The sequence below is a fragment of the Rutilus rutilus genome (genome assembly GCF_951802725.1).
Source record: "Rutilus rutilus genome assembly, chromosome: 19".
In the NCBI taxonomy this organism is placed as follows: Eukaryota; Metazoa; Chordata; class Actinopteri; order Cypriniformes; family Leuciscidae; genus Rutilus; species Rutilus rutilus.
The window spans coordinates 35,573,377-35,600,640 of NC_140232.1; the positions used below are offsets into that span (position 1 = coordinate 35,573,377).

General features: G+C 40.6%; 2 protein-coding genes across 3 annotated transcripts in view; both read right to left on the minus strand.

Annotated features, from left to right (window-relative positions):
- The window catches only part of sncaip (synuclein, alpha interacting protein), a 14,757-nt gene extending 3,785 nt beyond the window's left edge, over positions 1-10,972 (minus strand). The window contains exons 1-7 of one of the 2 annotated variants that reach the window (XM_084389142.1): positions 10,834-10,972; positions 10,072-10,142; positions 7,993-8,050; positions 4,125-4,783; positions 2,986-3,165; positions 2,183-2,296; positions 1,347-1,472 (exon numbers count right to left, since the gene is read on the minus strand). In XM_084389142.1, coding sequence (XP_084245268.1) covers positions 1,347-1,472; positions 2,183-2,296; positions 2,986-3,165; positions 4,125-4,783; positions 7,993-8,050; positions 10,072-10,128 — 1,194 coding nt within the window. In that variant the 5' untranslated portion in view covers positions 10,129-10,142; positions 10,834-10,972. Of the gene's footprint in view, positions 1-1,346; positions 1,473-2,182; positions 2,297-2,985; positions 3,166-4,124; positions 4,784-7,992; positions 8,051-10,071; positions 10,170-10,833 lie in introns of both variants that reach the window. The other variant, XM_084389143.1, reaches the window with a different exon arrangement.
- Positions 10,973-11,850: 878 nt separating this feature from the next.
- lox (lysyl oxidase) lies at positions 11,851-25,998 on the minus strand. Its single transcript, XM_084390245.1, has 7 exons — positions 25,565-25,998; positions 24,434-24,542; positions 22,558-22,689; positions 21,704-21,860; positions 21,452-21,547; positions 19,681-19,796; positions 11,851-12,582 (listed from the first exon to the last, which is right to left on the minus strand). Exons 1-7 carry the CDS (start codon positions 25,977-25,979, stop codon positions 12,576-12,578), a joined length of 1,032 nt encoding a protein of 343 aa, XP_084246371.1. The 5' UTR covers positions 25,980-25,998; the 3' UTR covers positions 11,851-12,575.
- Between the last annotated feature and the right edge of the window lie 1,266 nt (positions 25,999-27,264).

A 27,264-nucleotide genomic window follows, 5' to 3' on the forward strand; every position in this document is an offset into this window, starting at 1 on the left:
CATATTAATTGGCTGTTTATTAGTACTTATAAAGCACATATTAAAGTCCCCCTGTAGTCAAACATTTTATCTCTTAAAACTCATCTTTGATCACCAAAATTACATATTTAAATGTTTTTTGTCCTTGTCTTCATGCCTTAAAATATCTTGACTGTAACTCGACACCCTTGCCTCATTTAGTATGCGCGGCTCTATGAATATGCAAATGAGCCCCGCCTCCACTCACTCACTCACTCAGCTCAGAGATCCACTGGTTGACGATCACACGTTGATCTGATTGGTTACAAGGTAGTTTGTGACGTCAGAAACACCAGCGATTTCAAAGCGTGTTTTTGAGACTGTCTTTGGTCGGGCAAGTACAACCTAACCGGTCGGGCAAGTACAATTCTCTTTCACTCGCCCTTCAAAAAATCCACTTGTCCTGGACAAGCGTTAATGTCGAGCCGTGCAGAACTATATATATAAACAAACTAAATTAATAACTTTTTTAAATCAGAAATGAACCATCACTGAACTGACTTCAGCTGGACTGAGACGCTATTTTCTTCTAGACACAAACTCTGTTGCATTATTCTCCTGTTATCTCAGTAAAGCTGCTGTGAAACTGTGTTGTAAAAAGCGCTATTTTAATAAAGGAGACTCGACTGTGTTTGTGGAAACATTCGCAGGCAGATTTTGCGCATTTGTGTGACGTGTGGTTAGTGAATGAGAACCAGTGTTTTTCTTTCTGTCTGTAACCGAACAAAACAAGCCAGACCGGAACGTCTTTCAGCACTACAGGAACAGCAACAGGAAATGGGAAGGAGAGCCACTTCCTGTCTCTCGTTCTTACTGGCCAGACAAGTCATTTGTTGAGGTCAATTTGTAGAGTAAGACACACGCCTGCGCACATATATATTCAAACACTCATATCTATAGACTGAACACGTGATACACGTGTGCGCCGTCAGCGTTTCACAGGTTCACGTTTTTTAAGTTTACACAAGATTATAACGTTTAAAAAAAAAAATTCAACGCTTACACCTTGAAATCTATTTCAAAGTTTGCGTTCTCAAGCTCAAACACTGCTGTGTGTGAATGAACGTCCAGAACACATTAAAAGTTTCTGTTTCCTGTGAGAGCGGTGTGTGTTAGCGGCCCCTAAGTTAATCTTTACAACGGAAGTGAATCAATCAAAACTAACTTTATCTGGACAATAACTTTATTCTAGATCTGCTGTAAAGCCTAAACAATCTCTGTTACTGTAATCTCCTGTTATCACTGTAAAGCTGCTGTGAAACACTCTGTGTTGTGAAAGCGCTGTATAAATGGAGGAGACTCGAGTGCATCCCAGATGAAGTGAGCACCTGAACGCAGCTGAGATGTCCAAACTGAGCCGCCACGTGAACCGCCGTGTTCCCGTTCTGATCCACTTCGTCCAGAGAAATGGCCTGTTCCTGCATGAACTGCAGGAGCCACAGCAGGACCCGCTCCTGAAACACATGTGTGTGTGTGTGTGTGTGTGTGTGTTAGAGCTGCACGATTAATCTCAGTGAAACCGCACGCGATTCGGCAAAGGCTGCGATTATTTTATGCGCAGTTTGTCAATGCAGCGGCTGATCGGTAGTAAACGCTCCATCTGAACACCAGAGGGCGTCTCTCACACACACACACGCACACACACACACACTCTCACACACACACACTCTCACACACAGTCTCTGAATAAACAGAAGACTGAAACGCTTTGATTAATCATGAGAGTAATAAACACACGACTGCCTTATTCTGTGTGAGAAGCTCATCATCTCCCAGGAGGAGCTCAGCTGTCCTCATGAAGTGAGTTTGGAGGAAAAGCATGTTATTAAATGTCTTTTGTTGGACTAGAGGTTCATAAATGCTTCTCATGTCTGGAAAGATGTTTGGCACGTGTTGCTTTTTCAAATGCGCGTTATAAGCGACTCGAACTCAGTGCTTTCAGAGTGAGCCGCGTTTCCTGAGCCGTACGTCACTGACAAGCTGCACATTACTAATGATCTCAGCCTTTACCAGTTCAATATCATGATGAGCCAACTCGGTGTAAGTGTGATTGCATGTAAATTGAGATTAATCGTGCAGCGCTAGTGTGCTGATGTTAGCCCTAGTGTGCGCGCGGTTAGTCACGTGACCTCGAGCGCACCTGTGCGTGTGGGCGGAGTCTCACCTGTCCGTGTCGCGCGGCATAATGGATGAGGCTGGGATGCTCTCGAGTGCAGCTGAGCTCGGCGATGGCTTCGGTTTCACTCACCATCCAGCGCACACACTCCAGGTGACCGTTCTACACACACACAAGTTCAGGCTGTTTCGCATGTTTGTCGTTTAATAGTTCACTAGTAGAGTCAGTAGGGGTGCGACGGATCGCAGGTGATCGTGATGCGTACGGATCAGCTGACCCACGGTTCGGCACGCATGTGATTCGCGGATTAACTGCTAAGTTTAAACATCATAGAATGAAAGTTCTGTCGTCAGTGGACAGTGGAGAAGGACACCGGGTGTTTGTCAGTTTATTCGGTCTTAAAGTGACAGCAGCCTAATATTCCTGCTGTCGTCTGTCATTAATGTTAATAAAATAAATAAATACAGCTTTAACAAAGATGAAACTATTTAATTTCCACAGTGAACAAATAGTGTTATTTTACATTTAGGCTTAATTATTAATTTCTGTATCTTAACACTACTGTTAGACTTTAACTTTGTTATTTAGTGTTCATCTCGGCTTGTGTATGTGTGTATTTGTTCTTATTTTATTACTGACTGTTCACTTGTTTTTAATAAACTTTATCAGTTAGGCTAGTAGTTTTTGATGTGATATTGCCACCCCCCCATATTATATATATATATTATTTTTATTTTTTTCTGATCCGATCCGTGACTCAAAAACAGTAAATGATCCGAACCGTGAGCTCTGTGATCCGCTACACCACTAGCGGTCGAGGAATCCGACGCTTTGCTGCGCTACAGACGTACCCGTACGGCGAGGCCCGCGGGCGTGAGCTGGTGTGTGTTGCGCTCGTTCAGGCAGTCTTCGCCCATGAGCGAGGTCAGGTGTTGCAGGCAGTCGGCGTGACCCTGAGACGCACACACGTGCAGGAGGTTATTCCCGTCCTCGTCTCGGATACGCTCCAGGTTCTCCGCCGCGATGTGAGGCTGCAATGACACGAGCGGGTTATCCAAGATAAACTATATTTGACTAGAAATCTGAGGTGTATTTTTACAGACTGACCAAAGCTACAGAACAGAGAAGCAAATGGATTCGCTGTGATCCACAGAAACATCTGGATCCAGGCAGAGAACGGTGGATTTGCAGTAATTATTGTGTGTCTATATGTTGAATTTTGGGTAAAATCACACCCTATATATTGTATTGTTATATATTGTATTGACAACTCATCATATTTTGCATAATTGGACGTTTTTAAATAAACAATGACAAAAACTACACAAGTTTTAGGGCTGGACAATATGAATATAACATTGATATCATGGATTTAGACCTATATTGTATTTATATAAAGCGTTAACAGACTAATTTGCTTTATGTATTTCCCCGGCGTTGAAATCAGGCTCATATAAATGTCAGGAAACAGGATTCCTGTCTGCATGTCAATGTCCACGATCACTGGATCTTTGGTGAGTTGTAAGAAACACTATATCGAGTCCAACCTTTAGTTTAAACTGATAATCATTTGTTTTTCTCGTGTTTTCACAGTTTCCTCTATTAAATCCAGTCACTCTCAGCTCTTCTGCCACTCAGTGTTCCTGCGGGAAAGTCACGGCAATGCATTCCCTCTATAGGTTTGTATCTAATTTGCATAATGCGAGCCCATTGGCTGAACAAGAGCACTTAGCTCCGCCCTCAAACACTGTAGTTTATCTGAGACTGGAAGAGTTTAGTTCGTGTTCATGTAAACCTTTTATAGGAGACTAAAACAAAACTAGATTTAATCAACTATAAATAATGGGCAGATTTGGCTACACGAACTTCCCCAGTAAAGTGAGTGAATATAATAACACGCCAAACTGGCTAGTGATTCGACAGCTGATTTTTACCCACATGTGCAGGTGTTAATTTTAAACCCTGACTATACATGATGGAGAACTCTTACCAGCAGAGAGATCTGCCCCTCTCTCACGATGTTCAGGATGTTCTGCGTCTTCTTGGCTTCTTCGTCTCCGTCTCCGAACGCTCCCCTCGTGCCTCTGGCTCCCTGAATCGGGAACGCCGTCTCCCCGCCGTCGGCTCCGGGTTTATCCGGGAAGAGTCGGGGCTTATCCGCGTCTGACCCGTGACTGAGCTCGAACCCCGCGCTCTGAGCCCTGAGATCCATAGACTTGGTCTTCCTGATGTCGGGCCAGTTGACGGGCGCCAGCACACAGAACTGGTTCCCGGCGCTCAGGCTCTCGGAGTGGGAAAGCGTGGCTCCTCTGACGCTCCTCTTCTCCGAAGCCACGCGGGGAAGCGTCGACGTCTGCTGACTGGGTTTATTGATGTACGGCACGTCGAGGATCTCGTCCATGTCCAGGTCGTAGTGCTCCAGCTCCCCGAACAGAGCTCCGTTCCCCAGGGTTTTGCTCTTGCCGGCGCAGGGAGAATCCTCTTTGCTCCGGTCCACGTTCGGCTCGGCTTCGGTCTCCTCCGGCTGGTGTTTGAGGGGAGACACGCGTTTGACGGGCCTGAATTTGCTGTAGACGTCAGCGATTCCAGTGGGTTTGTTTCCCGCTCCGCCGTGTGACGCCGCGTTACGACCCCAGTTGATGGCCGGAGCTGGAAAACAAGCCAAATGTATCCGATAGACTCACACACAATAATGCCTCTCAATTAGGGTTGGGCATCGTTTGCATTTTAACGATTCCCATTGCGATTGTGCTTATCGATACCGATTCTAATGGTTTTTGTCATCAGTTTCATTTGTATAGCGATAATATATGCCTTAATCTTAATCTCTTCATGCCTCATAGTTGCATTCAGCAGATTAGAGCTAGGTGATAATAAATGCGAGTATGCAGATGAAGTTTGACAGTGTTATATCTCCAACTGTAGGCCTTTGAGCTAGACCAAAGCTATCTCGCATTAAGGGCCAAAAGTAGCACGGTATTCAGTGTTGGGGAAAGTTACTTATAAAAGTAATGCATTACAATATTGCGTTACTCCCCAAAAAAGTAACTAATTGTGTTACTTAGTTAGTTTGTATAGAAAGTTATGCGTTATATTACTTTTGCATTACTTTTTCTCACCTGGGCTGGGCTTACAAGTTCTATTTTTGACAAATGTAAAGGCCCTTTTACACCGAAAGTGAAGAGAATAATCATCAGGCTGAAGGAAATGCATATTTACTCCTGTACAGTTGATTACAGTAGAGGTAGAGTACAGTACAGTATAGTACAGTTGAGTACAGCAGTTGAGTATAGCAAAGGTAGTGTACAGTCGAGTACAGTAGAAGTAGCGTACAGTCGAGTACAGTAGAGGTAGAGTACAGTAGAGTACAGTAGAAGTAGAGTACAGTCGAGTACAGTAGAGGTAGAGTACAGTAGAGTACAGTAGAAGTAGAGTACAGTCGAGTACAGTAGAGGTAGAGTACAGTAGAGTACAGTAGAAGTAGAGTGCAGAAGATGTAGAGTACAGTAGAGTACAGTAGAGTACAGTAGAAGTAGAGTGCAGAAGATGTAGAGTACAGTAGAAGTAGAGTACAGTCGAGTACAGTAGAGGTAGGGTACAGTCGAGTACAGTAGAGGTAGAGTACAGTAGAAGTAGAGTACAGTCAAGTACAGTAGAAGTAGAGTACCGTACAGCACAGTAGAAGTAGAGCACAGTCGAGTACAGTAGAGGTAGAGTACAGTAGAGTACAGTAGAGGTAGAGTACAGTAGAGGTAGAGTACCGTACAGTACAGTAAAAGTAGAGTGCAGAAGATGTAGAGTACAGTAGAGGTAGCGTACAGTCGAGTACAGTAGAGGTAGAGTACAGTCAAGTACAGTAGAGGTAGAGTACAGTAGAGGTAGAGTACAGTCAAGTACAGTAGAGGTAGAGTACAGTAGAGGTAGAGTACCGTACAGTCCAGTAAAAGTAGAGTGCAGAAGATGTAGAGTACAGTAGAAGTAGAGTACAGTCGAGTACAGTAGAGGTAGGGTACAGTCGAGTACAGTAGAGGTAGAGTACAGTAGAAGTAGAGTACAGTCAAGTACAGTAGAAGTAGAGTACCGTACAGCACAGTAGAAGTAGAGCACAGTCGAGTACAGTAGAGGTAGAGTACAGTAGAGTACAGTAGAGGTAGAGTACAGTAGAGGTAGAGTACCGTACAGTACAGTAAAAGTAGAGTGCAGAAGATGTAGAGTACAGTAGAGGTAGCGTACAGTCGAGTACAGTAGAGGTAGAGTACAGTCAAGTACAGTAGAGGTAGAGTACAGTAGAGGTAGAGTACCGTACAGTCCAGTAAAAGTAGAGTGCAGAAGATGTAGAGTACAGTAGAAGTAGAGTACAGTCAAGTACAGTAGAGGTAGCGTGAAGTAGAGTACAGTAGAAGTAGAGTACAGTCAAGTGCAGTAGAGGTAGAGTACCGTACAGTGCAGTAGGAGTAGAGTACAGGTAGAGTACAGTAGAGGTAGAGGACAGTAGAGTACAGTAGAGGTAGAGTACAGTAGATGTAGAGTACAGTGGAGTACAGTAGAAGTAGAGGACAGTAGAGTACAGTCAAGTACAGTAGAGGTAGAGTACAGTGGGGTCGAGTACAGTAGAGGTAGAGGACAGTAGAGTACAGTAGAGGTAGAGGACAGTAGAGTACAGTAGAGGTAGAGTACAGTAGATGTAGAGTACAGTCAAGTACAGTAGAGGTAGAGTACAGTGGGGTGGAGTACAGTAGAGCGCAGTAGAGGTAGAGGACAGTAGAGTACAGTAGAGGTAGAGTACAGTGGGGTGGAGTACAGTAGAGTACAGTAGAAGTAGAGTACAGTAGAGGTAGAGTACAGTAGATGTAGAGTACAGTCAAGTACAGTAGAGGTAGAGTACAGTGGGGTGGAGTACAGTAGAGCGCAGTAGAGGTAGAGGACAGTAGAGTACAGTAGAGGTAGAGTACAGTGGGGTGGAGTACAGTAGAGTACAGTAGAAGTAGAGTACAGTAGAGGGCGCCGACCAAACAATCCTTTCAGCTGCTGTTATTCTGGATTAAAGAACAATAGGATACAGAAGAAGGAAGTTCAACACTCTTATTTCTAAATCTAATCTAAAGTAATATTTGCTTATTAGTATGGTTGAATTAGATCACTGAAGGTCAGCAGCAAAGACATTGGTTAATAAAGTGAGATTAAATACATAAAGTATATTTGTGTAATTTAATATAGTTAATTCTAAAAGTTCTGCATAAAATTCTGAAATAGCATTTTACTGTTTTTGTTCATTTTGAGGAATACTGAATGTTTTCGTGCAAGTGAGACGAGTAAATGCATGTTCACAATCACATTTAGTCTACAACTAAAATAACCATCATGTTCTCACACACACACACACACACACAGTGCACACAACACCTCCTCACTTTATTTCCCTCAACATGGGGACAGGAGAGCTGTCAGTCAATAAAAGTGAAAAAGAAACTTACATATTTTGTTGTAAATGGAAAAAGTAATGCATTACTTTACTAGTTACTTGAAAAAGTAATCTGATTACGTAACTCAAGTTACTTTGATGGTATTACCACGGTTTTTGGGATGTGTACCATGTTTTCTGGAATATACACCACACTAAAAAATTTGGTGTAGGATTTACTTAGAAACCGTTTTCACACGTAAATTTCACAACTAACTACAAAGCAACAGCAGTAGCACTGAATTAAACAAAATCTGAAGTTGAAAGACTAAAATAGTATTTTCTTGTAAAACACGCCAATAAATATTGTTTATAACTCTGAATTTTAATGTAGTTTAAAATCCCTGTGTTTCCCGTATGGATCCCAATCACAGCAGCGTGTGCATGAGTGTCGTACCTTGTCTCTCGTCGCTCGGCCCATCGTGTCTTCGGCACAGCTCAGGGATGCTCTTATACTGGGACAGGAGACACCGTTTCAGCACCAGTTAAAGCTCAAACTAATTCATTTTAGCATTTACTAAAAAATTCATTAAATCATAAAAAGAGAAGAAAAAATCTAAATAAAACTTAATTAAAAAAATCATTTAAAAAAAAGAAAAAAGATCAATCGTTTCAAAATAAAAACATCTAAAATAAAATTGCAACAAAAATTCATTCGATCGTGAAAATTTAAAATAAAATAAAATAAATCAGTGTAAATGAACACTTTAAAAACACACACACACAAAAAATTTAATTAGGGATGCACGATATTGCATTTTGGTCAATATTCGATATGCCGATATTTTCAAACTAATTTTGTCAGATGCCGATGCCGATGCCGATGCCGATACCGATGCCGATGCCGATGTATATACACATTTTCCCCCTGATATATTTACACTTTAATTTTACTGAAGAGAAATCCAAGTCTCTCTCCTGTACTACCTTTACCGTATTACACTCATGTGTTGTAGATAAGGCAATACACAAGACAAACAAAACAACATTTGATTCTACCATAAATGTGTAATTTTACAAATGTAGACAGACATTCACCCCTGAAAAATAGGCAAATTATTTCACTTGGAGAATAAATGATATGCCAGTGCCACATTTTATTTTTAAGTTCAGACTTCAAACTTCAGTCCTTAGGAGTTAAATAAATTAAAATAAATTAAATTGAATATGTCCAAATATAGCAAGGAGACATTTTAATTGTTTATTAATAAACAAGTGTTTTCTGTGTCGCTGCAAAGATGAAGTTGACGATGACTCGCGATCTTCGCAGTAGTGAACGCGCCGGAGAGAAATGCACATTTCGGATTTTGAATTGTTCTGTTTAAAAATATGATTTCAAGCGTTCTGTAGATAACAGATAAATTTCTCAGGTCTGTGAGGCAAGTTTCGTTTCAGTTATGAGCGCCGGCGCCTCCGTGTCGTGATATCTATTATCTGCTTTACTTATTATTTATTAAATCCAGGCAATTGGTTGATGAAACATTGATTCAAATTAAGATACAATTAATACAAGACGAAATTCACTTAGAAAGGCTTTGTGCTTCTGCTTGAGGTCTCAGTGGAAGCTTTAAAGCAGTCTCTTTTAGTGCCGCTTTCAGAGCGCTCACGTCCGTAACCGAGAACTGACACTGGTTTTCCTCATAAATGCGAACAAAATGAATATTTTATGCTCTGTGGAGAGCCTATAGCTTGGAGAGTTTACATTAGTAAGCTACAGGACATCGTCTTTCAAAACATGACCTGCACGACAGAGAAAAGAAATTACTGCGTCATTGTACCCAGCACTTCTGAAAATGCACTTGTGAATGCGTCTCTGTCCCCAGCACATCTCAACCCTAACCTCTAACCCTAACCCTAACCCTAACCCAGCACATCTCAACCCTAACCTCTAACCCTAACCCTAACCCTAACCCTAACCTAACCTAACCTTAACCCATGCTCCAAATGCCTCCACATGCTGGAAGTTTAAGTTGCTGGAGCTCATGCTAGTTCACGGTCGTCACGTGCACATAGGAAACACGCACTATCGGCAAGGCTCATCTATTTCTGCCGATGCCGATGATGGTCATTTAAAGCTTTTATCGGCCGATGCCGATGTTGTGCCGATATCATCCTTCATCCCTAAATTAAATCCTAAAAAATGAATAAATGAAATAATTTAAAGTAACACAAAACAACACACTAAAGAAGATGCAATATTTCACTTGAAGATGTGAAATATTATGTGAAATATTAACTTTTAGAACATATTTTAACTCAAAGGGGTTCAAACGTTTGAAATCGAGTGAATAGTTTAAAGTGAGTGAAATCTCTCAGATTTAATAAAAAAAATCTTCATTTGTGTTTCAAAGATGAAGGAAAGTTTTTGGAATGAAATGGAAATAATGACAGAGTTCGACACTGAAAGAGAAGATAAGTGTCGTTTATGACACCACGTTATAATTGATGGATCATCACTCGCGATCATGTGACTCACAGGTAAATCATCAGTGAAGTCGATCTCATCCAGATCCAGGTATTCAGGAACGTCCATCTTCAGTCAGCATTCTGAGAACACACACACACACACACACACTATTTCACTGATCAATAATAATCACTGATGAACTGATACACACTTCAGACGAACATGAACTACTACACGAATGTGACGTCACGCGAGTAACACGAGGGGCGTGGCTTGCTCTCATCCATCAGCGCTGGAAAGTGGGCGTGGTCATTAGAGATGAATCTGAGTAATAAAACTATGATTAAGTAGTTATTAATCACGGGTTAACATTGGCCAGTAGCCCGCGCGGACTCGATGACATCAGAGGAAAAGGAAACTTATTTATATTTTGATGAAAAACTATGAAACAAGTTTTTTCTCCAGAGTAACTGATGAATCAGACATAATAAGAGCAGAGCACTGATTTAATGTGTGGCAGTTTCACATCAAACACACAATAATTGATCCTGAAAAACAAACTGATGAGTGTTGATGAGATAAAGATACAGATGTCTGTCTGTCTGTTTATCTGTCTGTGTGTGTGTGTGTGTGTATAGAGTCTGTCTGTTTATCTCTCTCTATCTGTCTCCCTGTTTCTGTCTGTCTTTTGTTTCTAGCTTTAGCTTTAGCGTTAGCATCTCTCAGATGATCTCTCACCATCTCTGTTTCTCTCTGGATTCTCTCGTATGTTCCTGATCTCTTTCTCCTGTTATATTGCGGTCAGTGTGTGTGTGTGTGTGTGTGTCGTACCTTGTGCTCGCTGCTGTGTGTCGCTGATTGTCTGTCTGTGTTTCTTCTGAATAGCGGATCATCTGAAGAATGTGACACGAGCGCGCGCCTCAGCCTCCTCAGCGCGCGCGACCCGACACACATGCGCACACAGTGACTCGCCAGGAGAGGGCGCTACGCAAACACACACACACACACACACACACACACACACAAACAGGCGCACATATCTTTGTGGGGACTCTCCATAGACGTAATGGTTTTTATGCAGTACAAACTGTATATTCTGTCCCCTTACACTAACCCTACCCCTAACCCTACCCATCACAGAGAACTTTCTGCATTTTTACATTTTCAAAAAAATATCATTTAGTATGTTTATTAACCCATTTCCCTCATGGAAGTCTCTCTCTCTCACACACACACACATACACACACACACACTGTCTCTCTCTCTCTCTCTCTCTCTCTCTCTCTCTCTCTCTCTCTCTCTCACACACACACACACACACACACTCTCTCTCTCTCTCTCTCTCTCACATACACACACACACACACACACATTTACACACACGCGCGCGTGTACACGGTGACTCGCCAGCAGAGGGCGCTACACACACTCTCTCTCTCTCTCTCTCTCTCACACACACACACACACACACACTCACACACACACACACACACACACACACACACACACACACTCACTCACTTACACACCTGCGCGCGCACACAGTGACTCGCCAGCAGAGGGCGCTACATTCACACACTCTCTCTCTCTTTCTCTCTCTCTCACACACACACACACACACACTCTCTCTCTCTATCTCACATACACAAACACACACTCTCTCTCTCTCTCTCTCTCTCTCTCTCTCTCTCACACACACATACACACACTCTCTCTCTCTCTCTCTCACACACACACATACACACACACTCTCTCTCTCTCTCACACACAAACACACATTCAGATTCACAAGGCTCTGATGATCCATTACAGTCTCTTTTCAAATAATAAGAACACATGAAAATTAAGAAATCATATTCTCTGCTTTTATTCAAATGTGTTCCTCCTAAACTAAAGTGGCAATAACATCAACACCTTTAAGAGGCTGAAAATATAAATATGTCTTAAAGTACACAGATAATATCAAACAAGAGTCTGAAAACGACATTCACATGTTCAGCCTCTCTCACGCCACTCATTACATCAGCAAACTAAACAATACGGTTAACATGAATATATGACTGAAAGACCCTCGACTCTTTCTAAAGAGCAAGTGCGACTACGACTGCGTGATGTTTCACACTAATGAAGACAAAATAACATAATACCACATGTACAGCCAACAGGGAACATTACATCATAACATTACGAACAAACGCTCTTCCAGATGTTAAAGCTATCCGGCCTTTAATGTTCTCAAAACGTTATTCATCCAATAATGTTAATGTTACTTGTTTCAGAACGTTCAGAGAACATTCAAAAGTAACGTTCCCATAACGTTTGAATGGAATGTTCCCTTAACGTTCACATAACCAAGAAAAAACGTCTAAAAACATTCAGGGAACATTCAGAAATAACGTTTTCATAACTAAATGAGAACGTTCTCAGAACATATCTCCGTCAGCTGGGGACGCATGGGTTGAAAGCTCATTTACTGCGGTGTAACTTCACAGATATCGGCTTCATTCGGCACAGATGATCTGTGATGGACAGCAGGTGATGTTGATGTTTCCGGTCCGGTGGGAGAATCCGCTCAGTGTCTGTGAACAGAAGGAGACGCTCAACACTCTTCAGACGGGAGAAATATTGACACATTTATTACAGATAATATCCAGAAAGATATATCCGTAACCTTTAAAGACATTATTTTTGGATACTTTGACACCACTAAAAACAATTTAATTTATTTTCTTGGCAAATTTTATATACATAAATGTAAATTCACCAACAAACAAACCAGTTTTTCTTGTTTTTTTGAAAGAAATTGAAATGTACCGTAACACTGGAAGCTTGTTTCCGCCACAGAGTGAAAAATAAAAAAGGTAATTGCGACTTTTTAATCTCACAATTCTGACTTTTTATCAGAAAAATAGATTCATCTTTATTTTTGATATAAAGTTGCAATTGCAGGTTATAAAGTCAAAATTGCGTGATATAAAGTCGCAATTGCGAGAAATATACTTGAAATTCTGACTTTTTTTCTCAGAATTGCATGTATATCGCAATTCTGACTTTATAATACGCAATTGGAAGATATAAAGTCAGAATTGCGTGAAATAAAGTCAGAACTGCGTGATATAAAGTCAGAATTGCGAGATATAAAGTCAGAACTGCGTGATATAAAGTCAGAATTGCGTGAAATAAAGTCGCAATTGCGTGTTATAAAGTCAGAATTGTGAGATATAAACTATTCTGAGGTAAAAAAAAAAAGTCCACAATTCTAACTTTATAACACGCAATTGCAACTTTATTTCACGCAATTCTGACTATATCTCGCAATTCTGACTTTATTTCATGCAATTCTGACTTTATTTCACGCAATTCTGACTTTATATCTCACAATTCTAACTTTATTTCATGCAATTCTGACTTTATTTCACGCAATTCTGACTTTATTTCACGCAATTCTGACTTTATATCTCACAATTCTGACTATATCTCGCAGTTCTGACTTTATATCTCGCAGTTCTGACTTTATATCTCACAATTCTGACTTTATATCTCACAATTCTGTCTTTATATCTCGCAATTCTGACTTTATATCTCACAATTCTGACTTTATATCACAATTCTGACTTTATATCTCACAATTCTGACTTTATATCTCGCAATTCTGACTTTATATCTCGCAATTCTGACTTTATATCTCACAATTCTGACTTTATATCTCGCAATTCTGACTTTATATCACGCAATTCTGACTTTATTTCATGCAATTCTGACTTTACATCTCGCAGTTCTGACTTTATATCACGCAATTCTGACTTTATATCTCGCAGTTCTGACTTTATATCACGCAATTCTGACTTTATATCTCGCAGTTCTGACTTTATTTCACGCAATTCTGACTTTACATCTCGCAGTTCTGACTTTATATCACGCAATTCTGACTTTATATCTCACAATTCTGACTTTATATCTCGCAGTTCTGACTTTATATCACGCAATTCTGACTTTATATCTCCCAATTCTGACTTTATATCACGCAATTCTGACTTTATATCACGCAGTTCTGACTTTATATCACGCAGTTCTGACTTTATATCACGCAATTCTGACTTTATATCTCGCAGTTCTGACTTTATTTCACGCAATTCTGACTTTACATCTCGCAGTTCTGACTTTATATCACGCAATTCTGACTTTATATCTCACAATTCTGACTTTATATCTCGCAGTTCTGACTTTATATCACGCAATTCTGACTTTATATCTCCCAATTCTGACTTTATATCTCCCAATTCTGACTTTATATCACGCAATTCTGACTTTATATCTCGCAATTCTGACTTTATAATACGCAATTGGAAGATATAAAGTCAGAATTGCGTGAAATAAAGTCAGAACTGCGAGATATAAAGTCAGAATTGCGTGATATAAAGTCAGAATTGGGAGATATAAAGTCAGAATTGGGAGATATAAAGTCAGAATTGCGTGATATAAAGTCAGAACTGCGAGATATAAAGTCAGAATTGTGAGATATAAAGTCAGAATTGTGAGATATAAACTATTCTGAGGTAAAAAAAAAAAGTCCACAATTCTAACTTTATAACACGCAATTGCAACTTTATTTCACGCAATTCTGACTATATCTCGCAATTCTGACTTTATTTCATGCAATTCTGACTTTATTTCACGCAATTCTGACTTTATTTCACGCAATTCTGACTTTATATCTCACAATTCTGACTATATCTCGCAGTTCTGACTTTATATCTCGCAGTTCTGACTTTATATCTCACAATTCTGACTTTATATCTCACAATTCTGTCTTTATATCTCGCAATTCTGACTTTATATCTCACAATTCTGACTTTATATCACAATTCTGACTTTATATCTCACAATTCTGACTTTATATCTCGCAATTCTGACTTTATATCTCGCAATTCTGACTTTATATCTCACAATTCTGACTTTATATCTCGCAATTCTGACTTTATATCACGCAATTCTGACTTTATTTCATGCAATTCTGACTTTACATCTCGCAGTTCTGACTTTATATCACGCAATTCTGACTTTATATCTCGCAGTTCTGACTTTATTTCACGCAATTCTGACTTTACATCTCGCAGTTCTGACTTTATATCTCGCAATTCTGACTTTATATCACGCAGTTCTGACTTTATATCACGCAGTTCTGACTTTATATCACGCAATTCTGACTTTATATCTCGCAGTTCTGACTTTATATCACGCAATTCTGACTTTATATCTCGCAGTTCTGACTTTATTTCACGCAATTCTGACTTTATATCACGCAATTCTGACTTTATATCTCGCAGTTCTGACTTTATTTCACGCAATTCTGACTTTATATCTCGCAGTTCTGACTTTATTTCACGCAATTCTGACTTTATATCTCACAATTCTGACTTTATATCTCGCAATTCTGACTTTATATCACGCAGTTCTGACTTTATATCACGCAATTCTGACTTTATATCTCGCAGTTCTGACTTTATTTCACGCAATTCTGACTTTATATCACGCAATTCTGACTTTACATCTCGCAGTTCTGACTTTATATCACGCAATTCTGACTTTATATCTCGCAGTTCTGACTTTATATCACGCAATTCTGACTTTATATCTCGCAGTTCTGACTTTATTTCACGCAATTCTGACTTTATATCTCGCAATTCTGACTTTATATCTCACAATTCTGACTTTATATCTCGCAATTCTGACTTTATATCTCGCAATTCTGACTTTATATCTCGCAATTCTGACTTTATATCTCACAATTCTGACTTTATATCTCGCAATTCTGACTTTATATCTCACAATTCTGACTTTATATCTCGCAATTCTGACTTTATATCTCGCAATTCTGACTTTATTTCATGCAATTCTGACTTTACATCTCGCAGTTCTGACTTTATATCACGCAATTCTGACTTTATATCTCGCAGTTCTGACTTTATATCACGCAATTCTGACTTTATATCACGCAGTTCTGACTTTATATCACGCAATTCTGACTTTATATCTCACAATTCTGACTTTATATCTCGCAGTTCTGACTTTATATCACGCAATTCTGACTTTATATCTCCCAATTCTGACTTTATATCACGCAATTCTGACTTTATATCACGCAGTTCTGACTTTATATCACGCAGTTCTGACTTTATATCACGCAATTCTGACTTTATATCTCGCAGTTCTGACTTTATATCACGCAGTTCTGACTTTATTTCACGCAATTCTGACTTTATATCTCACAATTCTGACTTTATATCTCGCAGTTCTGACTTTATTTCACACAATTCTGACTTTATATCTCACAATTCTGACTTTATATCTCACAATTCTGACTTTATATCTCACAATTCTGACTTTATTTCATGCAATTCTGACTTTATATCTCGCAATTCTGACTTTATATCACGCAATTCTGACTTTATTTCACGCAATTCTGACTTTATATCTCGCAATTCTGACTTTATATCTCGCAATTCTGACTTTATATCACGCAATTCTGACTTTATTTCATGCAATTCTGACTTTATATCACGCAATTCTGACTTTATATCTCGCAATTCTGACTTTATATCTCGCAATTCTGACTTTATTTCACGCAATTCTGACTTTATATCACGCAATTCTGACTTTATATCACGCAATTCTGACTTTATTTCACGCAATTCTGACTTTATATCACGCAATTCTGACTTTATATCACGCAGTTCTGACTTTATATCTCGCAGTTCTGACTTTATATCACGCAATTCTGACTTTATATCTCGCAGTTCTGACTTTATATCTCGCAGTTCTGACTTTATATCTCGCAGTTCTGACTTTATATCTCGCAGTTCTGACTTTATATCTCGCAGTTCTGACTTTATATCACGCAATTCTGACTTTATATCTCGCAGTTCTGACTTTATATCTCGCAGTTCTGACTTTATATCTCGCAGTTCTGACTTTATATCACGCAATTCTGACTTTATATCTCGCAGTTCTGACTTTATTTCACGCAATTCTGACTTTATATCTCACAATTCTGACTTTATATCTCGCAATTCTGACTTTATATCACGCAGTTCTGACTTTATATCACGCAATTCTGACTTTATATCTCGCAGTTCTGACTTTATTTCACGCAATTCTGACTTTATATCACGCAATTCTGACTTTACATCTCGCAGTTCTGACTTTATATCACGCAATTCTGACTTTATATCTCGCAGTTCTGACTTTATATCACGCAATTCTGACTTTATATCTCGCAGTTCTGACTTTATTTCACGCAATTCTGACTTTATATCTCGCAATTCTGACTTTATATCTCACAATTCTGACTTTATATCTCGCAATTCTGACTTTATATCTCGCAATTCTGACTTTATATCTCGCAATTCTGACTTTATATCTCACAATTCTGACTTTATATCTCGCAATTCTGACTTTATATCTCACAATTCTGACTTTATATCTCGCAATTCTGACTTTATATCTCGCAATTCTGACTTTATTTCATGCAATTCTGACTTTACATCTCGCAGTTCTGACTTTATATCACGCAATTCTGACTTTATATCTCGCAGTTCTGACTTTATATCACGCAATTCTGACTTTATATCACGCAGTTCTGACTTTATATCACGCAATTCTGACTTTATATCTCACAATTCTGACTTTATATCTCGCAGTTCTGACTTTATATCACGCAATTCTGACTTTATATCTCCCAATTCTGACTTTATATCACGCAATTCTGACTTTATATCACGCAGTTCTGACTTTATATCACGCAGTTCTGACTTTATATCACGCAATTCTGACTTTATATCTCGCAGTTCTGACTTTATATCACGCAGTTCTGACTTTATTTCACGCAATTCTGACTTTATATCTCACAATTCTGACTTTATATCTCGCAGTTCTGACTTTATTTCACACAATTCTGACTTTATATCTCACAATTCTGACTTTATATCTCACAATTCTGACTTTATATCTCACAATTCTGACTTTATTTCATGCAATTCTGACTTTATATCTCGCAATTCTGACTTTATATCACGCAATTCTGACTTTATTTCACGCAATTCTGACTTTATATCTCGCAATTCTGACTTTATATCTCGCAATTCTGACTTTATATCACGCAATTCTGACTTTATTTCATGCAATTCTGACTTTATATCACGCAATTCTGACTTTATATCTCGCAATTCTGACTTTATATCTCGCAATTCTGACTTTATTTCACGCAATTCTGACTTTATATCACGCAATTCTGACTTTATATCACGCAATTCTGACTTTATTTCACGCAATTCTGACTTTATATCACGCAATTCTGACTTTATATCACGCAGTTCTGACTTTATATCTCGCAATTCTGACTTTATATCACGCAGTTCTGACTTTATATCACGCAATTCTGACTTTATATCACGCAATTCTGACTTTATTTCACGCAATTCTGACTTTATATCTCACAATTCTGACTTTATATCTCGCAGTTCTGACTTTATATCACGCAGTTCTGACTTTATTTCACGCAATTCTGACTTTATATCTCGCAATTCTGACTTTATTTCACGCAATTCTGACTTTATATCTCACAATTCTGACTTTATATCTCACAATTCTGACTTTATATCACGCAATTCTGACTTTATTTCATGCAATTCTGACTTTATATCTCGCAATTCTGACTTTATATCTCGCAATTCTGACTTTATATCTCGCAATTCTGACTTTATTTCACGCAATTCTGACTTTATATCACGCAATTCTGACTTTATATCACGCAATTCTGACTTTATTTCACGCAATTCTGACTTTATATCACGCAATTCTGACTTTATATCACGCAGTTCTGACTTTATATCTCGCAATTCTGACTTTATTTCACGCAATTCTGACTTTATATCACGCAGTTCTGACTTTATATCTCACAATTCTGACTTTATATCACGCAATTCTGACTTTATATCTCACAATTCTGACTTTATATCACGCAGTTCTGACTTTATATCAGGCAATTCTGACTTTATTTCACGCAATTCTGACTTTATATCTCGCAATTCTGACTTTATATCACGCAATTCTGACTTTATTTCACGCAATTCTGACTTTATATCACGCAGTTCTGACTTTATATCAGGCAATTCTGACTTTATATCACGCAGTTCTGACTTTATATCTCGCAATTCTGACTTTATATCACGCAATTCTGACTTTATTTCACGCAATTCTGACTTTATATCACGCAATTCTGACTTTATATCACGCAGTTCTGACTTTATATCACGCAATTCTGACTTTATTTCACGCAATTCTGACTATATATCTCGCAATTCTGACTTTATATCTCGCAATTCTGAACTTTAATTTGTACAATATGTATAAAATAATGTAGCCTCCTGATATTGAAAATAATCTTTAGACTTGCTACAATAATATTTAAAAATATTTTTTTTCTATCTCCTACTTTTCCTTTGTTATTTTTTTTTTAGCAAATCATTGTTAAATGTTTTTCTTTTTTCTCCTGTATGTTCAGATGACATAGAACATATTGTTGATATATTTTGTGTATTGTATACAAAGTTGTATATCATTAATATCGTCTCTGTACGGTTTGCAAGCGTAATAAAAAATAAAACATAAACCCTTACGGAGTCACGCCGCAGCCGGACACGTGAGCGGAGCTGCCGGTGTACTGGACGTCACAGCGGACGATGTTATTGCTGAAGTCCGACTCGGACACCTGGAACCCCGGGTTCACTGTGACCTGGAATAAAAACATCAAACCCTCTCACACATACAAGTCGAGTCTCCTTCATTTATACAGCGCTTTTAACAATACAGAGCGTTTCACAGCATCTTTACAGTGATAACAGGAGATTACAGTAACAGAGATTGTTTAGGCTTTACAGCAGATCTAGAATAAAGTTATTGTCCAGATAAAGTTAGTTTTGATTGATTCACTTCCGTTGTAAAGATCATTAGTTATTAACTTAGGGGCCGCTAACACACACCGTTCTCACAGGAAACTGGCTGTTCGTTTAAAGGAACACTCCACCGTTTTTTTAAATGGGGCTTATTCACCGTCTTTCCTACATTTAGATAGGTGGGCAAACGCATTTTTGTCTCAATGCATGCATTGTTTTAGCACCTGGCATGTCTATGGCGCTATACCTCTCAAAATCCACTTTTCTCTTTTACTGCTTTACGGCAATCCTTCAGTCACTTTGGTGCTTTCGCGCTCTGCACTTTCATCTCTCTCGAGGCATCGACAACACAGCTGACACAGGCAAACACACGTGCTGGAAGAGCTTTTGTTTTGTTGTTTTAAAAGACCACGCCGAAAATACACACACACAGACACGATGGCAATCAAGCGGTATCTCTGGTCGTAATCAGTCCTTCACTGACCAATCAGCGTTCATTAGCAGAATGCTAGCGTGTTATGGGCAACAACAACTCAACCTGTAAGAAATGGAAAGGACATAAGTACTCGTTCATTCAACTTTTGACCTATAACCCATGTTGAACTTGCAAAACCTACAATCAAATCTGAGATTTCTCAACGGCAATCGGGTGAAAGAGACACATTTAGCCGTCTAGCCCCATAGACTCCCATTCATTCTGCACTCATGGGCGATCGCCCCCAGTGGAGCTCTGGTGGAACTACAACCAAAATTCGGTACAATAGGACTTAATAGGGAGTGGCCAGGCTCTCCGTAGACAGGCTCTGCTAACACCATATGCAACTCTGTGTAATTTCGATACTTAATGGTTTTTTATTTCTTTTTAGGCAGATTTTAGAGTCTTTTTTTGTTTTTTATTTATTAGAACAAAACTGTGTGGTGCAATAAATGCAGTGCCACATTTAATACCATCTATATTAGGGCACTGGGCATTGCAAAGATTTTTGAAATCGTGCTTAATATTTTTATTTCCAGTTAAATTTTCTGATTTCCCATGCCCCTCCCATAGAGTGTTATGCTGATTGGGTCTGTTTCTCTTGAGCAAGCCAGATAACCTGCCAAACTGGTTTTTCACTTGATAGAATCAACTCATCACTACCTTTGTATGCTTTGTTCAGAGTCTCCGCCTCTATGTAATCCCTCCCCCTTGGAATGTATATAACTACAATGCATACTGTATTAGATTTAGATTTGTTGGATGACTGCAGCAACACTCAGCGAAGTCCTCAATAAAGAATAACTTCTGCTTGAACGATATCCCAACATCTCCTGGTCTTGCTTCGATGAAGAAATAAAGTTTCCAACACTACTAACCGGGGAGCCTAATGGGTTCTCTGGGTTCAGCCTAATACGCATAACCTTTACTCCACTTAATGACATGTAAGTGTGAACTCGTGGAATATATCATACCTACAAAACAACAGCAATCCTTAAGAGAAGCGTGAAGGTTTCTGACCTTGAGGGTGTATCGTCCCGGCTGGACGTCTGTGATGTCGATCCACTGGCAGTCGATGTCTGCGCTGTAGGTGTCGTAGCATCCAGGACTCAAACCCTGCGGCGAGAGACGGGATCATGAGGCTGTGTGTCGTCTGTGCTGTGTGTGTGAGGCGGTGTGAACGCACCTGCGTGTGTGTGGCGGTGGGAACGCACCTGTGTGTGTGAGGCTGTGCGTCGTCTGTGCTGTGTGTGTGAGGCGGTGTGAACGCACCTGTGTGTGGGACGTGCAGGCGTAGCGGCGGTAGTAGCCGGGGTCGCAGGACGTGTCCTCCAGACAGAAACTGGCTTTATGGCCCTCGGCGACCCTCTGCTGTGTGCTGGAGTCCAGCAGGTCGTAATGGCAGAACTCGTTCATGCTGTGATAGTGACTGAAACACACATGCTTTCATTTCGCTTGTTATTCTTTTTTGCACATCACAGCAATGTTGTTTTCTGTCGTTTAGAATTTTCACAGCGTGACAAACATCTGGGGGTAAATCTGGGGTGAAAGTTCCAGAAGTTTGAGGTTCTCTGGACTGTGCGTCACACAGGTGCTCACGTTAATAAAGCAGCATTAAAACCATTAAGTGAGTTTGTCATTTTCTCTGTTCGCTACAATATAAATGTACTTTCAAGGTAGATTTACTTCACCCAAAACTTATCCCATGATTTACTCGTCCTCAAGCCATCCTAGGTATATATGATTTTTTTTCTTTCAGCCGAACAATCTGAGAAATATCCTGGCTCATCCCAGCTTAATAATGGGAGTGAATGGGACCTGAGATTTTTCATTCTGCACTCGTCCTGTGAGCGCCCTCATGTGGAGCCAGAGTGGAACTGCAACCAGTTCAGAAGCCGGAAGTTTACTGAGAGTGGAAGTTCTCCCCTTATTAGAGATTCTCAGGGAAGAGCCAGGATATTTTTTAATATAACTCCGACATCGTTGGCTGAATTAAGAAAGTTATGTACACCTAGAAAGGCTTGAGGGCGAGTAAATCACGGGGTCACCCTTTAACTCCACCACCACTAACCCTAACCCTTTAACTCCACCAGTCCCAGCGTCTCCTGTCTGCGTGTTCTCCTCACTTGTGGCAGCTGTGCCATTCCCAGGCGTGTCTCGGTCTGCTGGGAAGGAAGTCTGCGGTTCCCTGGTTCTTCACGCGCTGAGGGAACCTCAGCAGAACCCTGGTGTCGTAGTCTCGCGCGTTTGCTGACGAACTGAGGAAGACAGAAGGAGATTTTTCTGACTCTGACACGTTTAATATCAGGTTCTTCAACATAAAAAATTAGAATAGAGCAACTCTTTCTGGTTCTACTTCACATCGTAAATAAACAGCATGTGATTTTTTGTCTTTGTGAGTCTTATGGCGCTTTTCCACTACACAGTACCAGCTCGCCTCGGCTCGGCTCGGCTCGACTCTGTTTGGTTTTCCACTGTGTAAAAGTTGTACCTGTACCTGCTTCCAGGTACTTTTTTTCGTACCAACTCCAGCGAGGATCTAAGCGGGCTGAGGCGATACTAAAATGTGACGTGAAATCATGGCAGACTGCTGATTGGTCAGAGAGAATCGTCACTATTCACTGCGTCATCATTGCACGCGCCAGACGCAGTATCCTGAATAAAAAACAGCAAAAACAAAAACAAAAACAGCATACACTCGATTTCCTCCATTGTCCTGTGTGTGTAGGTAGCGGGTGTGTCTCGCGCGTCTCGCATAAAAGATTAAGTCACGGCAGTTTCCTGCGGCGTCGCTATGACGACCAGGTACTATTGTGGAGGTACTATCTGCAATGGAAAACGGAGCGAAAAGCGAGCCGAGCCGAGCTGAGTCGAGGCGAGGCGAGTCGAGTCGAGCTGGTACTGGTAATGGAAAAGCGCCATTACTGTCCGCTGTCACATTATACGGTCTTAAACACACAGGGCCCTATCTCACTCCCAGCGCAATAGACTTCGTACAGCGACGCATGTATCATTCCTATTCTGCACCCGACACACGGCGGACTCTTCCCTCCACAGACGCACGTCTGTAAATTAGGGAATGAACTTGCGTTCACGGGGGCGGTTCAGCGGGAAGAGGAGGCGTGTTCCGGCGCAAACGTTCCCTGGTGCTATTTTGCAGTTTCAGAAAACAATTCCTTCAGTGACCAGGAGAAACCTCGTCTAAAGTCAGTGGCGTTGGGCATGTTATTCAGATGCTATTTTAAGGGCGCATGCTTGGCCATAATGTAGCGTGTGCACAACACACACACATCATCTACACACAGACGCAGCAGTTCTCATTTTTAGAAAACCATACATTATTACATGGAAAAATATTCCACACGAGGGAAATCATTGTTGTGTCCATGAAGATGTGAAAAAATAGCCATAAATCTAGCTTACACATTTACCCAAATTATCATACGCCTGTTTAAGCGAAGCTAATTTGTGTGTGTTTCTCCATCCCCAATGTCACTTCTCTGTGTTTTACGGCCCTGACGAGAACGTCGGTCTCCTCGGCTGTGAACCGCTCCTGGCAAATCCGCCGTTATAATAGCAATCCGCCATGGAACAAGCACACCTGCTCTTAAAGGGAATGTGAGATGTCGCTCTGATTGGTTTATTTCACATTACGCCCAAACCACACCTATGAGTAATGAAGCGGCTTCAGACCAACACATTTTAGATTTGCGGCGGCGCAAGAGTCATTTATCCCGCCGGTATAATAGCAACAGCGCCCGAGACCCGCCCACAAAGTTACTTGCGTTTCAGATCGTTAAAATAGGGCCCAAAGAGTTTTTTCATCAATGCCACAGAAGTTTTTTTCTTAATGTGAAGAACATTTAATAATATAAAGCACATTTTATGCAGTGGAAAGATTCCATGGATGTTCGAGGTTCTTCATGGAACCATTGATGCTGATGAAGAGTGCATCATCATCATTATCATCATCATCATCATCATTAATGATTGTAATTGGACCTCGCCAGGCAGTTCTCCTCCGCAGCGCATCTGAGGTTGTACATCGGGACTCTCTGGACGTACGTGGAGACCTGGATCATGTAGGGATCGACCACCAGATCCGGGAGACCTGCGGAGATTCCAGTCAAGTCTCCTTCATTTATACAGCGCTTTTCACAACACAGAGTTTCACAGCAGCTTTACAGAGATAACAGGAGAATAATGCAGAGTTTGTTTCCAGAAGAAAATAGCGTCTCAGTCCAGCTTAAGAAAGTTCAGCGATGCTTCATTTCTGTTGTAAAAAAGTTATTAATTTAGTTCATTTATATATATGTGTGTGTGTGTGTGTGTGTGTGTGTGTGTGTGTGTGTGTGAGAGAGAGAGAGTCTGTGTGTGTGTGTGTGTGTGTGTGTGTGTGTGTGTGTGTGTGTGTGTGTGTGTGTGAGAGAGAGAGAGAGAGTCTGTGTGTGTGTGTGTGTGTGTGTGTGTGTGTGTGTGTGTGTGTGTGTGAGAGAGAGAGAGTCTGTGTGTGTGTGTGTGTGTGTGTGTGTGTGTGTGTGTGTGTGTGTGTGTGTGTGTGTGTGTGTGTGTGTGTGAGAGAGAGTCTGTGTGTGTGTGTGTGTGTGTGTGTGTGTGTGTGTGAGAGAGAGAGAGAGAGAGAGAGAGAGAGAGAGAGATTTATAGTGTGTGTGTATGTATGTGTCATAATGTGTGTGTGTGTTTCCTTATAATAATAATAAAAATAATCACAAAGGCGTTACTATTGCATTATGAAAACGTTATTTCTGAATGTTCTCTGGATGTTCCAAAAAAAATTCAACACGTTTTGTCTTGGTTATGTGAACGTTAGAGATCGTTTCTTCTCTATTTAATCGTTCTTCAAACATTATGGGAGCGTTACTTTTAAATGTTCTCTGAACGTTCTGAATCAAGCAGGAAAATAAAAAAAAACGTTAGACGAACATCCAGCTAAAATGTTTCAGAAAAACGTTCCAAGAATGACGTATAAATAATGTTTTTGTTCAAACATTTTAAGAACAATTTAAAGACCAGATAACTTTGAACGAACGTTCTATTTAACGTCACTGGAAGAAGATCATAACTCTGAGAGAACCTTGGCAGAACGTTCTCTGGTGTTGGACTGGTTCTTACCGTTCTGGAAGTATCTGGTTCCGTACCCGTGATGCCTCTGCGCGCTCCTCGGACTGGGTCGGTAGTACGAGTCGTAGTAGTTGTAGTACGGGTTGTAGTGACTGTTCCTGATGGATTTGTAGGGATCGTACGGATCATCGGACATCATCCCTTCATCACCGGAGCTCCTGCTCGCGTTCCTCCCGTTCCTGGTCCCGGTCTCCGGTGGAGCGGTGCGTTCCCGCGGCACGTACTCGGACCCGCGGCTCATCAGATTAAACACGCGCCCGTTATTCGTCCATCGCGTCCGCGCGCGCAGTGCACCAGCCTGTTGCGCGCGAGCCGCCGCTCTCGATCCGGCGTTCAGCTGAGAGAAAACTGTCGGAACGCAACTACAAACACACACGAACAGCAGAACGAGACTCCCGCGCTCCATAACGCACGCTAAACCAGCGGTGTGTGAGCGAGAAAGCGCGCGTGACCATCTGAAGCGCAGCGCGCGAGGATGATGATGAGGAGGAGCTGATGCGCGTGCATCTGTTCAGTTTCAGAGTTACACATCATCAGCTGTACACACAGATCTCACAACAACTGCATTACATACACACAATAAAGCAAACCATAGAGTTCATTAAAGATAAGTTCAATGCAATGATTTATTAATAAGAGAAAAGTGAGAGAAAATGATTATCAATTATCATACAATTAAAGTCCATGACTTTTGTTAAAGAAATTTTGGGGGTGAAAATTTGTAAATAACAAATACATAATTTGTAAATGTTGCTGATTCAGCCAGAAACTAGAATCAGATATATTTAGAACAGAAGAAACTAGAGGGTCTTTATGTTTACATCTGTGTTTATCATTTACTTTCACACTTATTCGTTTTCAAAAATAATGAATTGTGACTTTGGGAGCAGAAGAAACACTCGGCCATTCACTCGCCCGCTGAGCCGCATCATCACACACTCCTGGGCTCAGACATCTTGGGTTATTTTTTCCTTCATATCCTGGGTTGAGTCTTCTGGGTCAGTGTTCTGGGTCAGTGTTCTGGGCTGTTTTCTCAGTGTTTGGGTAGAGTCTGTGTTACCCAGCTCCTGGGTCAGTGTTCTGGGTCAGTGTTCTCAGTGTTTGGGTAGAGTCTGTGTTACCCAGCTCCTGGGTCAGTGTTCTGGGTCAGTGTTCTGGGTTGTTTTCTCAGTGTTTGGGTAGAGTCTGTGTTACCCATCTCCTGGGTCAGTGTTCTGGGTCAGTGTTCTGGGCTGTTTTCTCAGTGTTTGGGTAGAGTCTGTGTTACCCAGCTCCTGGGTCAGTGTTCTGGGTTGTTTTCTCAGTGTTTGGGTAGAGTCTGTGTTACCCAGCTCCTGGGTCAGTGTTCTGGGTCAGTGTTCTGGGCTGTTTTCTCAGTGTTTGGGTAGAGTCTGTGTTACCCAGCTCCTGGGTCAGGCGTAACAACACAGTGTTTGGGTAGAGTCTGTGTTACCCAGCTCCTGGGTCAGGCGTAACAACACAGTGTTTGGGTAGAGTCTGTGTTACCCAGCTCCTGGGTCAGGCGTAACAACACAGTGTTTGGGTAGAGTCTGTGTTACCCAGCTCCTGGGTCAGGCGTAACAACACAGTGTTTGGGTAGAGTCTGTGTTACCCAGCTCCTGGGTCAGGCGTAACAACACAGTGTTTGGGTAGGTTTTGTGTAACACTTGAATTACTTCTAAATGTTTCAT

Coding starts and splice junctions, on each gene's coding strand:
- lox (XM_084390245.1), bottom strand. CDS start 25,979: ATGGAGCGCGGGAGTCTCGTTCTGCTGTTCGTGTGTGTTTGTAGTTGC. Junction 21,861..22,557: donor GAATGGCACAGCTGCCACAA/GTGAGGAGAACA, acceptor TGTGTGTTTCAG/TCACTATCACAGCATGAACG. Junction 19,797..21,451: donor CGGGACGATACACCCTCAAG/GTCAGAAACCTT, acceptor TTTTTATTCCAG/GTCACAGTGAACCCGGGGTT.